Genomic DNA, 18084 nt, shown 5'->3' with positions numbered 1-18084 from the left:
TGTCAGGTGTCCCCACTGTTTCTGTGTTGCCTCCTTGCTCAAAGTGGGAAGCTTGCTGGGCTGTGGCCCCACCTCATGCCGGCTCTGTTTCCTTTCCGCCACCTGAGGCACCTAGGACGGCCAGGAGTCCAAGGGGCAGCCAGAACTGAGAACACCCCTCACGCTGCCTGGCGGCCTGCCCACGTGCCCAGGCCTTTCCCGAGCCAGCGTTTTCTGGCCTAACAACATCACCCTCTCAAGTTCTGTGGAGTCACAGTGACATGAAAACCTGACTTCTGGGGCCAGCGCCACGGCGTAGCGGGTAAAGCCGCCGCCTGCAGTGCTGGCATCCCATATGCACACTGGTTCGAGTCCTGGCTGTTCCACTTCCCATCCAGCTCTCTGCTGTGGCCTGGGAAAGCAGTAGAAGATGGCTCAAGTCCTTGGGCCCCTGAACCCACATGGGAGACCTGGAGGAAGCTCCAGGCTCCTGGCTTCGGATCGGCACAGCTCCGACCACTGCGGCCAACTGAAGAGTGAACCAGTGGACGGAAGACCTCCCTCTCTCTGCCTCTCTGCTCTCTGTGTAACTCTTTCAAATAAAATAAATAAATAACAATAAAAAGAAAACCTGACTTCTTTGTCATCAAAGAAAACCAGAGTTACAGATGGGTTATCAGCAACCATGGAGACGTGACTGCCAGGTGAGGTTGAGAGTCAGGACGGAGCCTCATGGAATGCCGTCATCAACCTGCCGCTCAAGAAGCAGGAGGCAGCCGGAGAAGGGCACAATCCGCTCTCCTTGCTGTGAGCACAGTGTGCAGGTGCTGTTCTGGGAACAGAGGTGTTACGGCTGCACGACAAAGGTCGATGGAGACTTCACGGCAGCTGCATAGTACCCAGAGCCCTCCCACTGACAACATGACCATGAGCCCAGCACAGCACTTAGCCTGGCATGGCTGCTTTCTTTGTATTCTACGGCCACTTTCTTTTTAAAATATGCTTCATTTGTTAGGACAGTTTTAGAAAAGCTCCGAGGATAACACACAGAGGTCCCAGACATCCCTATCCAGTGTCTCTACCAGTAACCTTGTACATTAGCAGGGTACATGTGCTACCACTATGAACCACCCGACTGCTGCCCACTTATTAACAGGAGTCTGTACTGGATTTTGACTTCTTCAGTTCCCTGTAGGTCTCTTCTGTCCCAGAACCTCAGCATGGACCCCGCGGCACACTCAGTCCTCACATCTGCTGAGGCTCTTGGGGCTGGCCCGAGGTTTCCCTCAGTCAGGAGACAGAGCTCGGGCCTTCATGCCACACTGGCCATCCAGGAGACTCATCACCATGAAGTACTCGGGCTACCAGTGACTCCCGCCAAGCCGCTCCCCTCTGAAAGCAGGTGCTCGCACACAGCTGACGCTGCCAGAGGGGCTGCTGGGGTGGGGCTCCCGGCCCCCGGAGCAGACACTCTGCAAGCCTTTGAGACTACATGGGCCATGTTCCTTTCAAAAGAAACAGAAACAGAATTTGACCCTCAAGATTTATTTATTTGAAAAGGAGAGTGACAGTAAGAGAGAAGGAATGAGAGAGAGAGAGAAAGATCTTCCATTTGCTGGTTCACTCCCCAAAGGGCCACACTGGCATGGGCTGGGCTAGCCCAAAGTCAGAGCCAGGAACTCCATCCGGGTCTCCCACATATGTTGCAGGGACTCATGCGCTTGGGCCCTGGTGCGCTGCTTTCCCAGGCTCAGTAGCAAGGAGCTGGATCAAAAGCAGAGTAGTTAGGACTTGAACAAGTGTTCTGATTTGGGATGCTAGTGTCACAGGCAGCAGCTTCACCCACTGCACAACAATGCCAGCCCCAACCTGATCCTCTTGACCCATCTCTCTCAAAACTCCAGGGTCTGAGACTTGGTTCCAGAACCCTGGACAGTAAGGGCCCACGGCACTGGGGACACAAGGCCAGAAGTACAGGAGGACCACACCCCAGCAGGGCCTGTCCAGCACAACTGTGGTCACAGTTCAGAAAACTGGCAGTGGCTTGGAGGCTGGGAAGCTCAGGGTCTCTGTACAGGGCAGACGACGTCCAATCTGCCTGTGTAGAACATGTGTGTCGTGGCCTCCTGATGGCCACTCTGACCCTTAGCTACTTTACTTCCAAGCCCTCTGTGCCATTTCCCACCATGCCAGGCCACTGAGCCTGTCCCATCTGCCCAATCCCAGGAGGGAGCAGTGAAGCAGCACCTGGCCACCAAGTCCCATTCAATCTTCTCGTCTTTCTGCTCTGCCCTCAACCTGGGACATCTGGCCCCTTTGCTGCAGGCACTCACAAACACACTGCTAGAGAAAACCAAACATGGTGGAGGACCCACGTCCCAGACCCCATGTCTCAGCCACATCTGGCTCTGCCTGACACAGAAACATGGCCCTGGTTCATGCTCCTCACCCCTCTTCTGCTGGGCAACCCCAGCATGGTCATTGCTGGCCTGGGGGTGCTGCCCCAGGGGCCATTTCTTTGAGTTCTTGGCAACACTGCACACTGTCTACTGACTGCCCTCCGGGGATGCCTTCTCTCAACACCCCTCTTCAGCTCCTCATCCTCTGCCTATGCACTGAGACTGATGGTCCCTGAAGCCCCACCTTTAGCCCTTGTCTTGGCCACACACTCCTGACCACACACATGCCCACACTGCCAACATCACACATCCTTAGATGGCCACACCTCCTTCCCCAGCCTGGCCCCTCCCACGTCATCTTCCACTATCCAACATCTTAAATGAGTGCCTGCTACACGTTAGGCTTTGGCCCTGGCGGGGGTTGATGTTAACAATAGAGGACAGCTGCTGCCTCAGAGATCCTTGTCACATCCCTGTGGGCAATCAGATAACAAACCAGAGAAAGCAGGCCCCTGACACTGAGCCACAGACAGGGAGAGACCCATGAATGAAGTCCCCATGCAGATCCTACCAGGACAATCTCTGCTGTAAGAGAAGCTGACAAGAGGGCCATGTGACCCAGGACGGTCAGGAGAGCCCTTGGTGGAGGTGACATCTGAGCTGAGACGGGCTGGCAGGGTGCAGCAATCCAGACAGAAGAGCAAGTGCCAGGTCCCAGAGATGGAGCCAGCTTCAGTGTGCTCCAGGAAAGGCAAGGTGGACGGAGCAGCGGAGCAGGAGGTGGCCACTGGGTGGAAGGGCGTTTGGCAGGGTGCCCGTGAGCCAGTCCAGATGTAGGACAAGGGCAGCAGGCACCGGGCAGGGGCGGCAGGAGGACAAGTCACTGAGAGACCTGTAGAGGGTATGACTGGGCAGCTGCAGAAGGTGATAGGAAGCAGCTGCCCAGAGAGGGCAGGGCTCAATGTCCCTACAGGTTTGTGCCAAGGCTGTGTGCCTGCTGTGGTGGGTGCCGAGGAGGGGAATGGTATTTGTAACGTTCACCCCCCCCCCCCGCTGATGCCACAGAGCAGAAGTACTTCACCCACACCTCTGCTGCCAACCACATAGCTGCTCCCAAGAGCCTCTGCAGCAGTAATGGAGTCCCAGTGGGGGTAGAGACAGTAACTAGCAGGCGGCCCCAGGGCTTGTGAAGCTCCTTGACCTCTCACTTACACTGAGGTTCCCCAGGGAGAGGAGGCAAGTAGCCCCAGTTCCTGTTCTTCCAGGCAGGCTCCCTAAGCTGCCTGCACCTGTGGGGCACCTGGGTGGGATGAGGACTGGGCTCTCTAGGTCCTCCTTAACCCAGAACCCGGAGTGTGGAGCACACATGGAAACCTGCAGGTCAAAGCTCCCTCTGGCTGCGTCAGATGCTGCACCTAAATGGGCATAAGGGGAGAGAGAGAGGGGGGGGTCTGGGGGCTAGGCAGAGGGGTACCTAGAGCCGGGGTATGGGGAGTAGCCAGGATCCTTGGGATGACAGATACAGTGGAGAAGGTACAGGTAGGAAGAGGATGAAACAAAAGAAGGGGAGACAGGGAGGAAGAAAGGATGAATCAGCTCCAAGCCTGAGGTCTGGGGATGACTGACTGGTGCTCCCTCCAACTCTCACTCTCCCAAACTGCAGAAAAGCTCCCCCAATTTCACGTATCCTGGCTGCGGGGCAGGGTCTTGGCTCTGGTTCTCTGGCACCTACATTTCTTTCTTTTTTTAAAGATTTATTTATTTGAAAGGCAGAGTTACAGAGAGGCAGAAGCAGAAGGAGGGAGGGAGGGAGGGAGGGAGGGAGAGAGAGAGGGAGGGAGGGAGGGAGGGAGGGAGGGAGAGAGGGAGACAGTCTTCCATCCGCAACAGCTGGAGCTGAGCTGATCTGAATCCAGGAGCCAGGACCTTCTTCCCGGTCTCCCACATGCGTGCTGGGGCCCAAGCACTTGAGCCATCTTCCACTGCTTTCCCAGGCCATAGCAGAGAGCTGGACTGGAATTGGAGTAGCCAGGACTTGAACCAGCACCCATATGGGATGCCAGCACTACAGGCGGTGGCTTTATCCACTACGCCACAGCGCTGGCCGCTGCATTTCTTTTGCGACCCCAGAGGCTGATGCTAGTCAAGGGCTGGTTCTGGGAGAGCCACTGCCCTGGCTGTTTCTACTCAGCACTGGTTACACGCTGCTGGGCACCCCAGGGAAAACACCAGCCAGCGTTCCTGCATGCAACACACTTGCATCTCATCTCTAGCTGAGGGTTGAGACTGGAGAGGGGGGTCCTCACCGTTTTGTCTTACGTTATCTGACACAGTTCTTGGACCTCTGGTGCTACCTGAAACTGGAAAAGCTCCAGACTGAGCTAGGGTGCACAGCTGGGAAAGGTGGGTCTCTGCAGATGAGGCCTATTCTGCAGCAGCAAAGGTGGGTATAGCAAGTTGTTTCTTTAAAATGTCTACAGGGACTGGAAAGAAGACTTCTCAGACAGACTGGGGCTCAGGGCTTGGGGTAGCAGGGGAGGGGGATAGACAGTGATTTAACAAGGCAGTGAGAAACAGCAAAAGCCCCCAAAAGCAAGACAATGGGGAAAGAAAAGAGGGGTATTTATAAAATCAGTATAGCCAGGCAGTAAAGAGATGCAAACAACGTGGAGCACTACCACAGCCAGATGTCCTGTTCCCCCCATTAGGCCGGCAGAGAAGAGAAATCCCGCTGGGCCTAGGGCTGGCAGGGCTTGGGGGAGGATAGGGAAATGGTGACAAGGACCAGGATCTCTCGGAAGGTGTACGCTCCCATCCACTGTCTCACGTCTAGGAACTTTCTAGGACACCATCAGTGAACAGATATCTGTGCCAGGTGCTTATCTCAGTGGGGCTTATAAACATGGAAACATGGAAAGTAGTGACTGTGTGCACCATGGTGGGACAACACCGTGCACACAGCGTGGGGTGTGAAACCACTTTTGTAAAAGTACAACTGTTTACAGCCATGAATACATAAAGAAAAACATCTGGAAAGATGTGCTCCAAGAAGCTAATGGCAGAGGGAGTATGGGTCATTTAAGCTTTCCTTCCTTCTTAGGTTTTTTTCTGCAAGGAATAAAGATGACTCCATCAAGGAAAAAACTGGCTGGGCTGGCAAAGCATGGAAGGGCACTCCAGCAGAGGGAACAGTGTTGGGGAAACCCCAAGAGTACAAGAGCAGCATGACTGGGAAATGACAACAGGAAGGTGGGCAGGGCGCGCAGCAGCTAAGAGCAGGGGCAGGTGCCCAGGGGTCTTGGAAGCTGCACACAGGGGTGTGGGCCTTAGCTGGACAGAAGTGTCTGGCAGTGAGGCAGAAGCCAGGCTGGGAACCTAGTGGCCAGCATTGACAGGTGGACAGCTGACTTCTTCTGACCCTGTGGGCCATACATGAGACCAGACACCAGTGAACAAAGCAGGGCTGCACAGGGAGGCACCGGGCAGCACGGCTGACTGCAGCAGCCCCGTCAGGCTGGCTAGTGCCGGTGCAAGAACGAGCACCCTATCCCCAACACAGGGCCGAGGCCTGGCACACCAAGCACTCTCACACACCCCTTCCCCGTCACCACCGCCCAGTTCACTGTTGGTACTCAGTGTTTGCTGAAGGAATGAATGTCCATGCTGACCTGTACTCTCCCCCAGTCCCTAGCACCAGTCACTTCCTCAACATTCATTCATTCACTGAACAAACACCATGGCTATGTCTAGGGCCAAAACAATTAATAAGGCCCCTGCCTCTGCGACCTATACCAACAGATTGGAAAACAAAGTTCCACCTTCTGTGTGGCACACAAACCCTGTGGTGCAGGTCTCCTGGTTGCCATGGGAACCTACAAGCACCGCAATGAAGGCTGACTGGCTAGGGCCAGGGATGCAACCCAGGCCTGAGGGTTTGAGAGAGCAGAGTGCCAGAAAGAGAATGCTCCGGAGGAAGCATGGAGCCAGTGAAGAGGCCAGAGTAATAATGCAGGACAAGGCGATGGTGGGCAGGGGAGAGGGAAGGAAGAGAAGGACAGAAGAAACGCCCTGGAGAAGAGCACTACTGATTTCTGAGCAGAGCCACTGAGGGGCAACGGTGCCATCTGCCAGCATGTGGACACTGGGGACACGTGGCTGGCTTGCAGGAGAGTTAAGCTCTGTTTGGAACACACTGAACTGGAGTGTGGGTTTGGAGAGCCTCTGGTGAAAGGAGAGACAGCCAACTGAGAGTGCACGTGAGACACAAGGTGACCTCACTCACCCCAAGGGCAGGCTTTGGGAGAATGGGGCCGTGGACTAACCCTGAGGACTGCCTAAGTGACAGGCTGGGAAAAGGGGGAGTTTGAGAGACAGAGCCCAGCGTACAAAGCCAGGAGAAGAGAATGGGAAGAGAACAGAGTTCTTGGGGCCGGTGCTGTGGCATAGCAGGTACAGCCGCCGCCTGTAGTGCCAGCATTTCATATGGGTGCCGGTTCAAGCCCCGGCTGCTCCACTTACAATCCAACTCTCTGTTATGGCCTGGGAAATCAGCAGAAGATGGCCCAGGTCCTTGGACCCCTGCACCTGCATGGGAGACCTGTAGGAAGCCCCTGGCTCCTAGCTTCGGATCGGTGCAGCTCCAGCCATTGCAGCCATTTGGGGAGTGAACCAGTGGATGAAAAGACCTCCCTCTCTCTGTCTGAAACTCTACCTCTCAAATAAATAAATAAAATCTTTTAAAAAAAAAAGAGAGAGAGAACAGAGTTGTTACGTGGGGGCCATCCTGCCTCCCCGGCAGTGGCAGTGTGTGGGGACAGGCTGTGGAAGCTCTGGAAGGTGCTGCTGGGAAGCAGTGGGTGGACTCGGGGATGCTGCTCCTAGTATGGATGATCCAGGCCGGATGTCAGCGGTGCTCGCTGTGGTGGGGAAACGCTGGGCTAGAGAAAGTCAAAGAGTGTAGAAAGGGTTCTTTTAAATACAGCAGAGATGGGGTAGGTAAAGCTGCCACCTGCAGTGCCAGCATCCCATATGGACACCAGTTTGAGTCCCGGCTGCTTCAATTCCCATCCAGCTCTCTCTATGGCCTGGGAAAAGCAGTAGAAGATGGCCCAAGTCCTTGGGCCCCTGTATCCATGTGGGAAACCTGGAAGAGGCTCCTGGCTCTGGATCAGCACAGCTCCAGCCATTGTGGCCATTTGGGGAGTGAACCAGAGGATGGAAGACTTCTCTTTCTCTGCCTCTCTGGAACTCTGCTTTTCAAATAAATAAATCTTAAAAACAGTAGAGATTGAGCAGGTCTGAGTACCAATGGGCAACCCTGCAGAAGCCCAGGGAAAGTGGGTACTCACACGGTTCCTGGGAAGCCAGGCAGGCAGAAGGGACAAGGCCACAGCAGAGACAACTCAGAGGCAGCCATCAGCTGAGGGCGAGACCACACTGGAAGAACTACTACAGGGGCATTCCACCCAGGCTGTGAGCTGAGTGGGGCTGAGGACTGGACTCAACACGATGCGCGCTGGTTGGGTGGAGGAAGGGTATGCAGCCCAAGCTTGGCCAACAACAACAGCAGGCAAGGGTTTTGCTATAGCAGTGTCATAAAAAGACAAACAGCCTGAGTCCCAGCTACTCTGCTTCCAATCCAGCTTCCTGCTAACACACCTAGGAGGCAGCAGGCACAGGCTCAAGTACTTGGACCCCTGCCACCCACACGGAGACCCGCACGGAGTTCAGGGCTCCTGGCTTTAGCCTGACCCAGACCCAACTGTTGTGGCCATTTGGGGAATGAACCAGCAGATGAAAAGATCTCTCACTGCCCCCCTCTCTGTCACTCTGCCTTTCAAATTAATAATCTTGAGAGAGAGAAGCAAAAACGAACAGGCGGCAGAAAGTAAGGCCCCAATCCGGGAGCAGCAAGTGAGAAGTTGCCACACGTTGGAGACAGGATGACAAAAGTGGTGTTGCTGGAAGTCTTTTCATAAAGCTCCTTCCCTCCGTGGAGAGAGCCAGGAGCACAATTCTGAGCCGAGACATGGCCAGACCTGCCTCCTCTACAACTCCCGGCACACTGACTATTACTGAGAAAGGAGAAAGCTTGTCTCTGGGTGCAACTGCCTTCCAAACTACACTTCTGTTTCCTTCCGGGTTCTCAAAATCAGCTCTCGGGGCTGGTATTACATCACAGCAGGTGAAGCTGTGCCCTCCAATGCCAGCATCCCCTGTGAGTGTCAGTTCAAGTAGCAGCTACTTCACTTCCAATCCCAGTCCCTGCTACCATGCCTGGAAAAGCAGAAGATGGCAAGTACTTGGGGCCCTGCTACCTTCATGGGAAACCTGGCTAGAGCTCCAGGCTCCTGGCTTCAGCGTGGACCAGCCCTAGCTGTTGTGGCCATTTGGGGAGTGAGCCAACAAATGGAAAATCTCTGTCTCTCCAGATGGATGCTACTAAATCTAGGTGTTCTCTTAGTACAGCTCACATTACTCTGAAAACCAGAAGAAGCCAACAGACTAAACGGGCAAAAGCTAGCAATGCTTGCGAAATCAGGCTCCAGCACTCAGGAACCTCACAGCAGGGCTAAAAATTCCCTCCCACCAGCTTGGAAGAAGAGAAAAGCAAGGCTCGTCAATGGCACGGTGGAATTTTAATACCCTTCTGAACAGGACTCTCTTATTCAGGATGACTTCCTGGAACAGGAAACATTTTCACACTGGTCAATTGTGCATTATCTACAGTTCCTCTTCAGGAGACGGTTAAGTCACAGGCTCTCTGAATTGGAAGGGGAGAAGGCTTTTGGGTTCAGAGACCCTGGCTGATAGCTAATTCCCCATAGAGCCATAGGCTCTATAGGAGTCATCCTAAGGTCAAGTGTCTCTGCCTTACTGGGAAAACACTGAAGGCTGATGGAGTAGTTATTACTCTTTGTTTACACAAATGTGGAATTTTCCATAGTAAAACCTTTTTATTCTCTTTAAAAACTTTGAGAGGCCTGCGCTGTGACAGAGAGCCTGCAGTGCCAGCATCCCATATGGGCACTGGTGAGTCCTGGCTGCTCCACTTCTAATCTAGCTCCCTACTAATGTGCTTGGGAAAGCAGAAGATGGTCCAAGTCCTTGGGCCCCTGCAACCACATGGGAAACCCAGAAGAAGCTCTGAGCTCCTGGCTTCAGCCTGGCCCAGCTCTGGCTGTTACAGCCATTTGAGGAGTGAACCAGCAGACAGAAGATCAATCTCTCTCTCTCTCTGACTTCCAAATAGATATTAAAAAAATAAAAAAGAAAAAAGAAAACTTTTGAAATTGGTTTCCAGGGTAGCGAATCAGTCCCAACCACCAATGTGGCAGCCAACACTCCGAGAGGGCAGGAAGAGGCAGCAGTACCTCCCATGTTCCTCTCGGGCAGGTAAGAGGGGGCAGTGCTGGGAGCTTCTGGTAGTTTTTTCAGAGAGCCAGACTCTCACAAAGTGCAGTCTCACAGGTACCAGGAGGTGGGTATATCATGAGGGAAGGCCCACTACCCCACACTGCAAATGGGGACAGAGGCCCAGAAGTCACACTTAAAGGGACCGCAAGAGCAAGGCCTTCAGCTGCTGGGCTCTTGCCCTCAAGTTCAAGCTGACAGTGTGACAGTGAACACAGCGGCCCAAACGTAATGAGGGGTGCCCTCAGAGGACTCAGCATCCCACTACAGGCCTGACCATGAGTGGGGACTCAGCAGGCAGGGACAGGTCCATCTGTGCCCTTCTGAGCAGAGCACCCACCAGGGTCTCTTGCACACCTGGCACTTAACCAACCGGTACAAACCAAGCCAGATCAGGCCGTGGTCCTCTGGTCCCTTCCAGCTCTCAGAGTGGTCCCTATTTCTTGGGGCTCATCATTTCCCCTCTCTTCCTGACTGACATTATGCATGTACTCTGTCTCACAAGTGGTTTTTCCTCTTTAGAGAACATATGTCCGATCTTACAGCAGGGCAGTGGAAAAACAGGGCTTGACGTAGACAGGAACGTCACAGCCATCACCAAGAACTGCCATAGAGCCACCCACGCTGCACAGTGAGTTCTTTACCTGCTACTTTATCCCGAATGAGCTTTGCAGATTCAACCTCGCCAATGCTGCTGAACAGACTCCGCAGCTCCTCCTGGGTCATGTTCTGAGGGAGGTAGTTGACAATTAGGTTCGTTCTCCCAATGTCGTCCCTGCAGTCTTCAGCCATGTGGTCTTCATAACCATTAGACATTGTATTTTTTAAAAATCTGCAAAGAAAAAATAAAAAGTAAATTCCAAATGTCCACAATGCACTATATGAAGGCAAAACTAATGACTACATTTGTACTTGGAAAATTCTTTCTCTATATATATATTTGAGAAGCAGAACTCCTACCCATGGATTCACTCTCAAATGCCCACAACAGCCAGGCTGGGCCACATCACACTGAATCCAGGTCTCCTACACGGGTGGCAGGAACCTAAGTGCTCGAGCCATCACTTATTGTTCTACAGGTGCGTTAGCACGAAGCTGGAATTGGGAGTCGACTGGAGGACTTGAACCAGGCACTCCAATACAGGATGTGGGCATCTTTTTTTTCTTTTTTTTTTTAAGAAAAGATTTATTTATTTGAAAGGCAGAGCTACAGAGAGGCAGAGGCAGAGAGAGAAAGAAAGGTCTTCCATCTGCTGGTTTACTCCCTAGATGTCCGTAACCCTCAGAGCAGCACTGATCCAAAGCCAGAAGCCAGGAATTTCTTCCAGGTCCCCCATGCAGGTACAAGGGCCCAAGGAGTTGGCCCATCTTCTACTGCTTTCCCAGGCCACAGCAGAGACCCACATTGGAAATGGAGCAGCTGAGATTCAAACTGGTGCCCACATGGGATGCCGGCACTGCAGGCGGCTTTACCTGCTACACTAAAGCGCCGACTGCATATATGCATCTTAACTACTGTAGATGAATGGAGTTCCCAGCTCTACGGTTCAGCCTGGCCCAGTCCTGGCTACTGTGGGCATTAGGGGAATGGACCAGTGGATGGGAGCTCTCTCTGTTCATCTCTGTGTCTCTGCCTCCTGAATTAAAAAATTTAAAGACTCTTGCCAACAGACACATAAATAGGTGAACACTTCTTGCACAAAGATTTCCCATCTACCCCAAGTCAATGCTGAGAAAAGAATGAGGTCTGGTTTCTTTTTTCCTGGTGAAAACATTCAGGTCTTTCCTACCCTCCTACTCTCATACCACATGCAAAATGAGTACAATTTCCCAGCATTTGTTACTTATTTGAGGATGTTCTATGTGCCCAACTCTTTATAAAGCCGATTAGCACTGAAAGCCACAGAAGACTAGAAAGTCAGACTCCACAAAATTAGAAACTTCTGTATGGCAAAAGGCATCATAAATGAAAACAAGCAGCAAGAGATCGGGAGAAAATGTTTGCTCTGTGTTTTAATATTTAGATCAGTGGTTCCCACACTGGTCAGTTCTGCTCCCCCAGGGGACACTGGGCAATGTCTAGAGACATTTTTGGGTGTCATGGCAGGTGGCTGGTGATGCGCTGCTGGCTCCTGGTAGGTAGAGGCTGGCAATCCAGTTAAATATTCTGCAGGGGGCCGACACTGTGGAGCAGCAGCAGGTAAAGGATGCCTGTAGTGTCAGCATCCCATATGGGCACTGGTTCAAGTACTGGCTACTCCACTTTCAATCCAGCTCCTTGCTAATGCACCTGGGAAACCATTGGAGGATGGCCCAAGACCTTGGGCACCTGTACCTACTTGGAAGAAGTTCCTGAAAGACTTGGAAGAAGTTCGCGGCTCCTGGCTTTTGCCTGGTCCTGACCCAGTCCCAGCTGTTGCAGCCATTGGAGGAGGGAAAAAGCAGATGGGAGATCTCTCTATGTCTTTCTTGTTCTCTCACTCTCTCTCTGTAACTCTGCCTTTCAAATAAATCTTTTATAAAAAAGAGTATTATAAAAAAAAAACTAGATAGAGATACTCTTCAGGCCGAGGACGGCCCCCGTGACCAGGATTACCCAGCCCCACAATATCAATGCTGCTGAGGCTCAGAAAACTCGATTCAGAGTAACTCATGAGATAATACGACACAGATGCCAGCAATTCAAATGGCCAATAAACACACAACAGAAGCTCACTTTCACAAGCAATGTGGAAGATGCAAAATAAAATGTTACTTTTGCCAGTCAGTCAGATGGAATAAAATCCAGCATGGGGAGGAAAGAACCCTCTCACACACCACCGACAGGAGTGTGAGAAGTACAACATTTCTGAGGACAGGTTGGCAGTACCTACCCGGTGACTACAACTATAGGAATCCATTCTACCAATCACACATTTGCAGGTAAGTATGTATAGGGAACACACTGCCCCACGGCTGAAAAAGCACAAGCCCGGACACCCTCTAAATGCACATTAATGGGGGAAGGCTAAGTGTCAGTTTTCAGTAGAAAGTGCTAAAAAGTTTGATCCCAAAAAACTCTTGAGAATCTGCTAAACCGTCTGTGGCACGAGATTTTAAAATAGATCATCAGCTCAAAAACAAACGAACGAACAAAAACATTCACTGAGGCCTGATTCAGAGTATAAGAGGCTTAACTCTGAAAAATCCAAAATGCACACTGAAGTTTGCTCAAGTTCACATATTTCTTCTTCCCTTTTTCTCTTTATCTCGGCCTTTCTTCACGCTAAGACCTTTCTCTCAGGTCTCGCATCTGCTCTTCCAATCCCAGAAGTGATGAGTGAACAATTACCCTGTTTTTACTGTCCAGAATGGGAGGAGCCTCTATGCTGGGTAGAAGTGGACCCCTAAAACAGAGGTCTGCACACCGTGGCCTGAGCCACAAGTCTGGTCCACTGCCTACTTTTACAAATAAAGTTTTATTGGAACACAGCTACTCTCAGTTGTTTACATATTGGCTGATCTTGTGCAACAATGACAGAGCCGAGCAGTAACAACCGTATTGCCCACATAACCAAAAATATTATGTACCATCTGGCTCTTGACGAAAAGTTAGCTGACCTCTGTTCCGAAATGTAGAAACAAAAAATTTCTAGGAGACCGTCTTTGCAACACTGGGAAAGGCAAAGATGCCTTAGATATAACACCAAGATGCCCACCCCATTTTAAAAAAAACTGACGAATTTTATTTCATAATAATTTAAAACTTTAGCTCTGAGAAAGTGCTAAAATTAAAACCCATAGACTGTATTTACAGAAAGTACTTGCAATCAGAACATCTTTTTAAAACATTCTTAAAAGGTAACTATAAGAAACCTCGATTTAAAAAAGACAAAGATCTGACTAGACACAGCACCCCAGATGACATAAGGATGGCAAACAAGCGCATAAAAACATGCTCAAAACCATTGGTCACTAAGAAAATGCAAATTCGAACCACACTGAGATACCACCACTGTCTGTCAGAATGGCTAAGACAAAATAAGACAAACCAAACAACTACAAAACAGACAATGCCAAGTGCTGGGAGGCTGGGAGGATGTGGAGAAACCAGACCCCTCAGGCACTGCTGGTGAGAATGCAAAGATATTAACCACTTTGGAAAACAGATATGTGTTTTTTAAAACACATATTTATCAGTTTATTTATTTTAAAAATTTACTTATTTATTTGAAAGGCAGAGTTACAGAGAGGCAGAGGCGAGAGAGAGAGCAAGCAAGTGAGCAAGAGGGAGGTCTTCCATCCACTGGTTCACTCCCCAAATGGCTGCAACAGCTGGAGCTAGGCCGATCTGAAGCCAGGATCCAGGAGCTTCTTCCAGGTCTCCCACGTGGGTGCAGGGGCCCATCTTCTACTGCTTTCCCAGGCCATAGCAGAGAGCTGGACTGGAAGAAGAGCAGCTGGAACTCGAACCAGAGCTCATATGGGATGCCAGGGCTGCAGGCAATGGCTTTACCCTCTACAACACAGCACTGGCCCCTACTTAGCTGAAGCCAGGAACTTCAACTAGGTCTCCCACATGGGTGGCAGGGGTCTAAACAGCTGGGCCATCTTTCACTGCTTTTCCCAGGCCATTAGCAGAGAGCTGCCAAGACACAAACCGGCACACACATGGGATGTTGGCATCACAGGAAGCAGCTTTACCCATGTGCTATAAGGCCAGTTCTCAGATCAGCAGTTTTAACAGCTAAACACACTTAGTTTGTGACCTGGAAATCCTACAACTAGTGTTGACACTAGAGAAGTGAAAACCTCTCTTTGTACACAAACCTATTCACAAATGTTGATGGCAGGTTTACTCATAACTGTCCTGAACCACAATAACCGAACTGTTCTTCAAGTTGTTCAGGATAAGCTAGTATACCACGCAAGGGAATACTACTCAACAATAAAAAAAGTACCAATAAGTCAGGCCACTTGAGTGCAGCTCAAATACATTTTGCCAACTGAAAGGAACAAGACTTAGCAGGCCACATGCTAACATTCTGGAAAGGGCAAAATTACAGCTGGCCCCCAACTCAGGGATTCTCACCTTCACAAAGGTGCGGATGGGTATGCGGTTCTGGAGTCTGGCCTTCTGGTGATGGTGATGTGCTGTATGGTGCCCCCTGCCCCTGCCAGGCAGCCCTGCATCACTGAGGGCACAGCCCACACGGCGCACAGTATTGCCAGTAGTTTCTGCACATGGTGCTTTGTGCTCTGGCATCCTGTCATGTCTACAAAGTGTCTGTCCATCTGTGCGTGTAAGTGGGATACTCAACCCTTATTATCAAACAGGCTGTGCAGGTGATTCTGCCCAACTTCAGGCTGACACCCGATTTCTCAGAGTGCCCTTATGAGGCCAGGAGCATCTCCACAGGGACTGACCTGGGCTGGCAGGGATTGAGGGGAAGGGTTAATTACACCACGGCAGCACAAGCTTTTGACAGAACTTTCCAGCATCTTGGTGGTGGTAGACATGTGACTTTATACACTTGCCAAAATTCAAAGAACTCTGAACCAAAAGGTGTGAATTTTCAGGCTCAGCATTGTGAGGTAGCAGGTAAATCTACTGCCTCAAGTGCTGGCATCCCATATGGGTGACAGGTCCAGTCTCGGCTGCTCCACTTCCAATCCAGTTCCCTGAGCCTGAGAAAGCAGCAGCAGAACTGCGCCCATGTGGGAGACCTGGGAGAAGCTCCTGGCTTCAGCCTGGCACAGCCCAGCTGTAGCAGCCATTTGGGGAGTGAACCAGCGGATGGAAGACTTCTCTGTCTTTCCCTCTCTCTGTAACTCTGCCTTTCAAATAAATAAAATAATTTTTAAAAAAAGAATGAATTTTCCCCTATGCATAGTCACACACAAATTCTTACAGATTTAGGAAGGGAACTTCTGCTTTGCTGTCTTGTTCCACAGCAGGCAGCCTTCCCACGTGCTCACTCAAGGCTGAGCAGCCCTCCGCAGGCCAAGTTCACCACCCAGTAGCAACAGTGGGGAAACTAAGCCCCGCAAAGCACAGCTTCATGGTGGGCCAGAGCCGTCTGCCCTCCTCTGTGGGGACTTTTCCTTCACTGTCCCAAATCCGCCTCCCTCAGCCCGGACTCACAAGCTTTGGTGCCCATGGGCTCCAACCACCACTGGGCCAAGTCGTCACTAAACTGTCCATGACTCCTAGGCGGTCCCTGCCACGAGAAGGCCTGCAGACTCCTCGGAGACACCCCGGGCCCTCTGGCCACTGAGCCAGAGGTCCCATGTTAACAAGTGGCAGGGTCAGGCTGCAGCTGTCACGGAGCGTTCCCCCAAGGAAGACAAGAGATGCCTGGCAATCAGGCTCCCCTGGGTTTCCCTGCCCGTCTTCCCCGTCCCCCAAGCCAGCTTCTACCCAGCCTGTCCCAGCTCCCCAGGTCAGGGCCTTTGTTTCAGCTGACCGCTCTGCAGGACACAGCCGCCCTCTCCTTCGCCTTCTCCCAGGACAACGGGTTGCTCTAGTTCTCGGCACCTCTGGAGCACCGGTGTAACCCTTTACTATCGCCCTCCTCACTGAGCTCTCATCATCTGCTTTACACCCTGAAGGGCTGCGGCCCCACCGCTGACCCCAGGTAGTCCCAGCGTGCATCACACAGGCGAGGGGCCGTGGCTCTCTGACTCAAACACATCTGTCTGGTGTATTTCTTTCACCTTACAGAGGGCAGCTGGAAACTGTCCTGACATTCCAGTTACATATTCTGTACTTCACTTTAGGTCATCAATAAGCACCATCCCACAGAATCAAAGTCAAGTGCAGGGAGCTAAAAGGGAAACTTTGGGCTCAGCAAAAGCATCGGCTGATCCAGAAACCCCACCGCTGGCTGCAGGTGTCAGGGAGGAGGCTCGCTTGGGTGACCCCCCCAGAGGATTCAATTCCGTTGCAGTGACGTCCACACCTGCAGAACACCAACCACTTCTAGAGGGAGAGCTGTGTGTGACTCAGTACAGGACATAACGATGCACGGAACTGTACGTGTGTCTGCAGTGAGACGGGCTTCCTCATCGTCTCATTTTATAGGGATGCAGTCTGTTTTCTCTCTAAATGAGTTGAGCCAGAGCAGTCAAATATATCTTCGGGCTCAACCCTGAAACCGTACACATCATCTGATTATCTCTAAGGACCTTTCCAGATGCAAAATTCTCAGTCATCAAGATGAAAGTCCTAGTAAGTCAGCTAGGAAATGCTCTGGTGCCAGCAAAAACTGAAAATAACGCCTGACCCAATTGTACCTGGCATGCAAGCCAAGGCGAGGTGAGGATTCAGGTGGACATGGTGCACAATGATCCCCACTGGCCCTCGCCCCTGGCAGAGACAGCCACTTGGCCGGGGCAGCTCCAGCTAAGTCACAACAATTCCACAACCGGCAGGCTGAGAAGCCTGCAGGAAAAGCAGGGTGGGTGCAGCCAACACCTGGCCCAGCTCAGTCTAAGGGGACCCAATCAGCTGAGTCCCATTTCAAGTTGCAGCTTCCTCCTGGCCAGTCAAGGCCCCTCAGAGACTCTCACACGGAAGTGTAAAGCGATAGGGCACGGCAGGCAGAACACAGGCTCCAGCGTCTGACAAGCCTGCGCTCTGCTCTGACACCACCCATACTGCTCATCAGCAGACCTAAGGGCAGCTAAGTCACTTCCCTCCCCTGACCTCCGGGTCCCTCGTCCACAAAATGGGGAGGTCACCTGCTACCAGGGCCAGGTAAGGCAAGGACCTGCCCCTCACTTCCTTCATTAACAAAGCAAGGCCAATGTGTTTCCCTGACCTCCCCACCCCTCATCGTGTGCCCTCTGTCCTCACTCCCTCTCCAAACCTCTCTTTCCCCTGAATTACTGTGTATCAGATGGCAGCACAACCACTCTGCCCCCAAGTCACCTCTCTCCATCCCTCACACCTGGACAGCACCGGTTCTGGCAGCCAGACCTCTACGCTGCGTCTGTAACCCTGCCCCATCTCCCTGCCATCAGCCTTCTTTAGATCGCTGCCACTTTTTTTTTTTTTTAAAGATTTTATTTATTTATTTGAAAGGTAGAGTTACAGACAGTGAGAGGGAGAGAGAAAGGTCTTCCTTTTGCTGGTTCACTCCCCAGATGGACACAGCAGCTGGAGCTGCACCAATCCAAAGCCAGGAACTTCCTCCGGGTCTCCCACGCAGGTGCAGGGGCCCAAGGACCTGGGTGATCCTCCACTGCTTTCCCAGGCCACAGCAGAGAGCTGGATTGGAAGAGGAGCAGCTGGGACTCGAACTGGAGCCCA

At 51.8% G+C, this 18084-nt stretch overlaps 1 protein-coding gene across 2 annotated transcripts in view; it reads right to left on the bottom strand.

Annotated features, from left to right (window-relative positions):
- The window catches only part of ELAVL1 (ELAV like RNA binding protein 1), a 35560-nt gene that overhangs the window by 12783 nt on the left and 4693 nt on the right, over positions 1 to 18084 (bottom strand). For both annotated transcript variants that reach the window (XM_062179277.1, XM_062179276.1), the window contains exon 2: positions 10436 to 10623. In XM_062179277.1, the coding sequence (XP_062035261.1) occupies positions 10436 to 10607 (172 nt within the window). In that variant the 5' untranslated portion in view covers positions 10608 to 10623. The remainder of the gene's footprint in view (positions 1 to 10435; positions 10624 to 18084) is intronic.

This window comes from Lepus europaeus, chromosome 20 (genome assembly GCF_033115175.1).
Source record: "Lepus europaeus isolate LE1 chromosome 20, mLepTim1.pri, whole genome shotgun sequence".
Taxonomy (NCBI): domain Eukaryota; kingdom Metazoa; phylum Chordata; class Mammalia; order Lagomorpha; family Leporidae; genus Lepus; species Lepus europaeus.
This window is presented reverse-complemented; position numbering and strand designations above follow the sequence as displayed.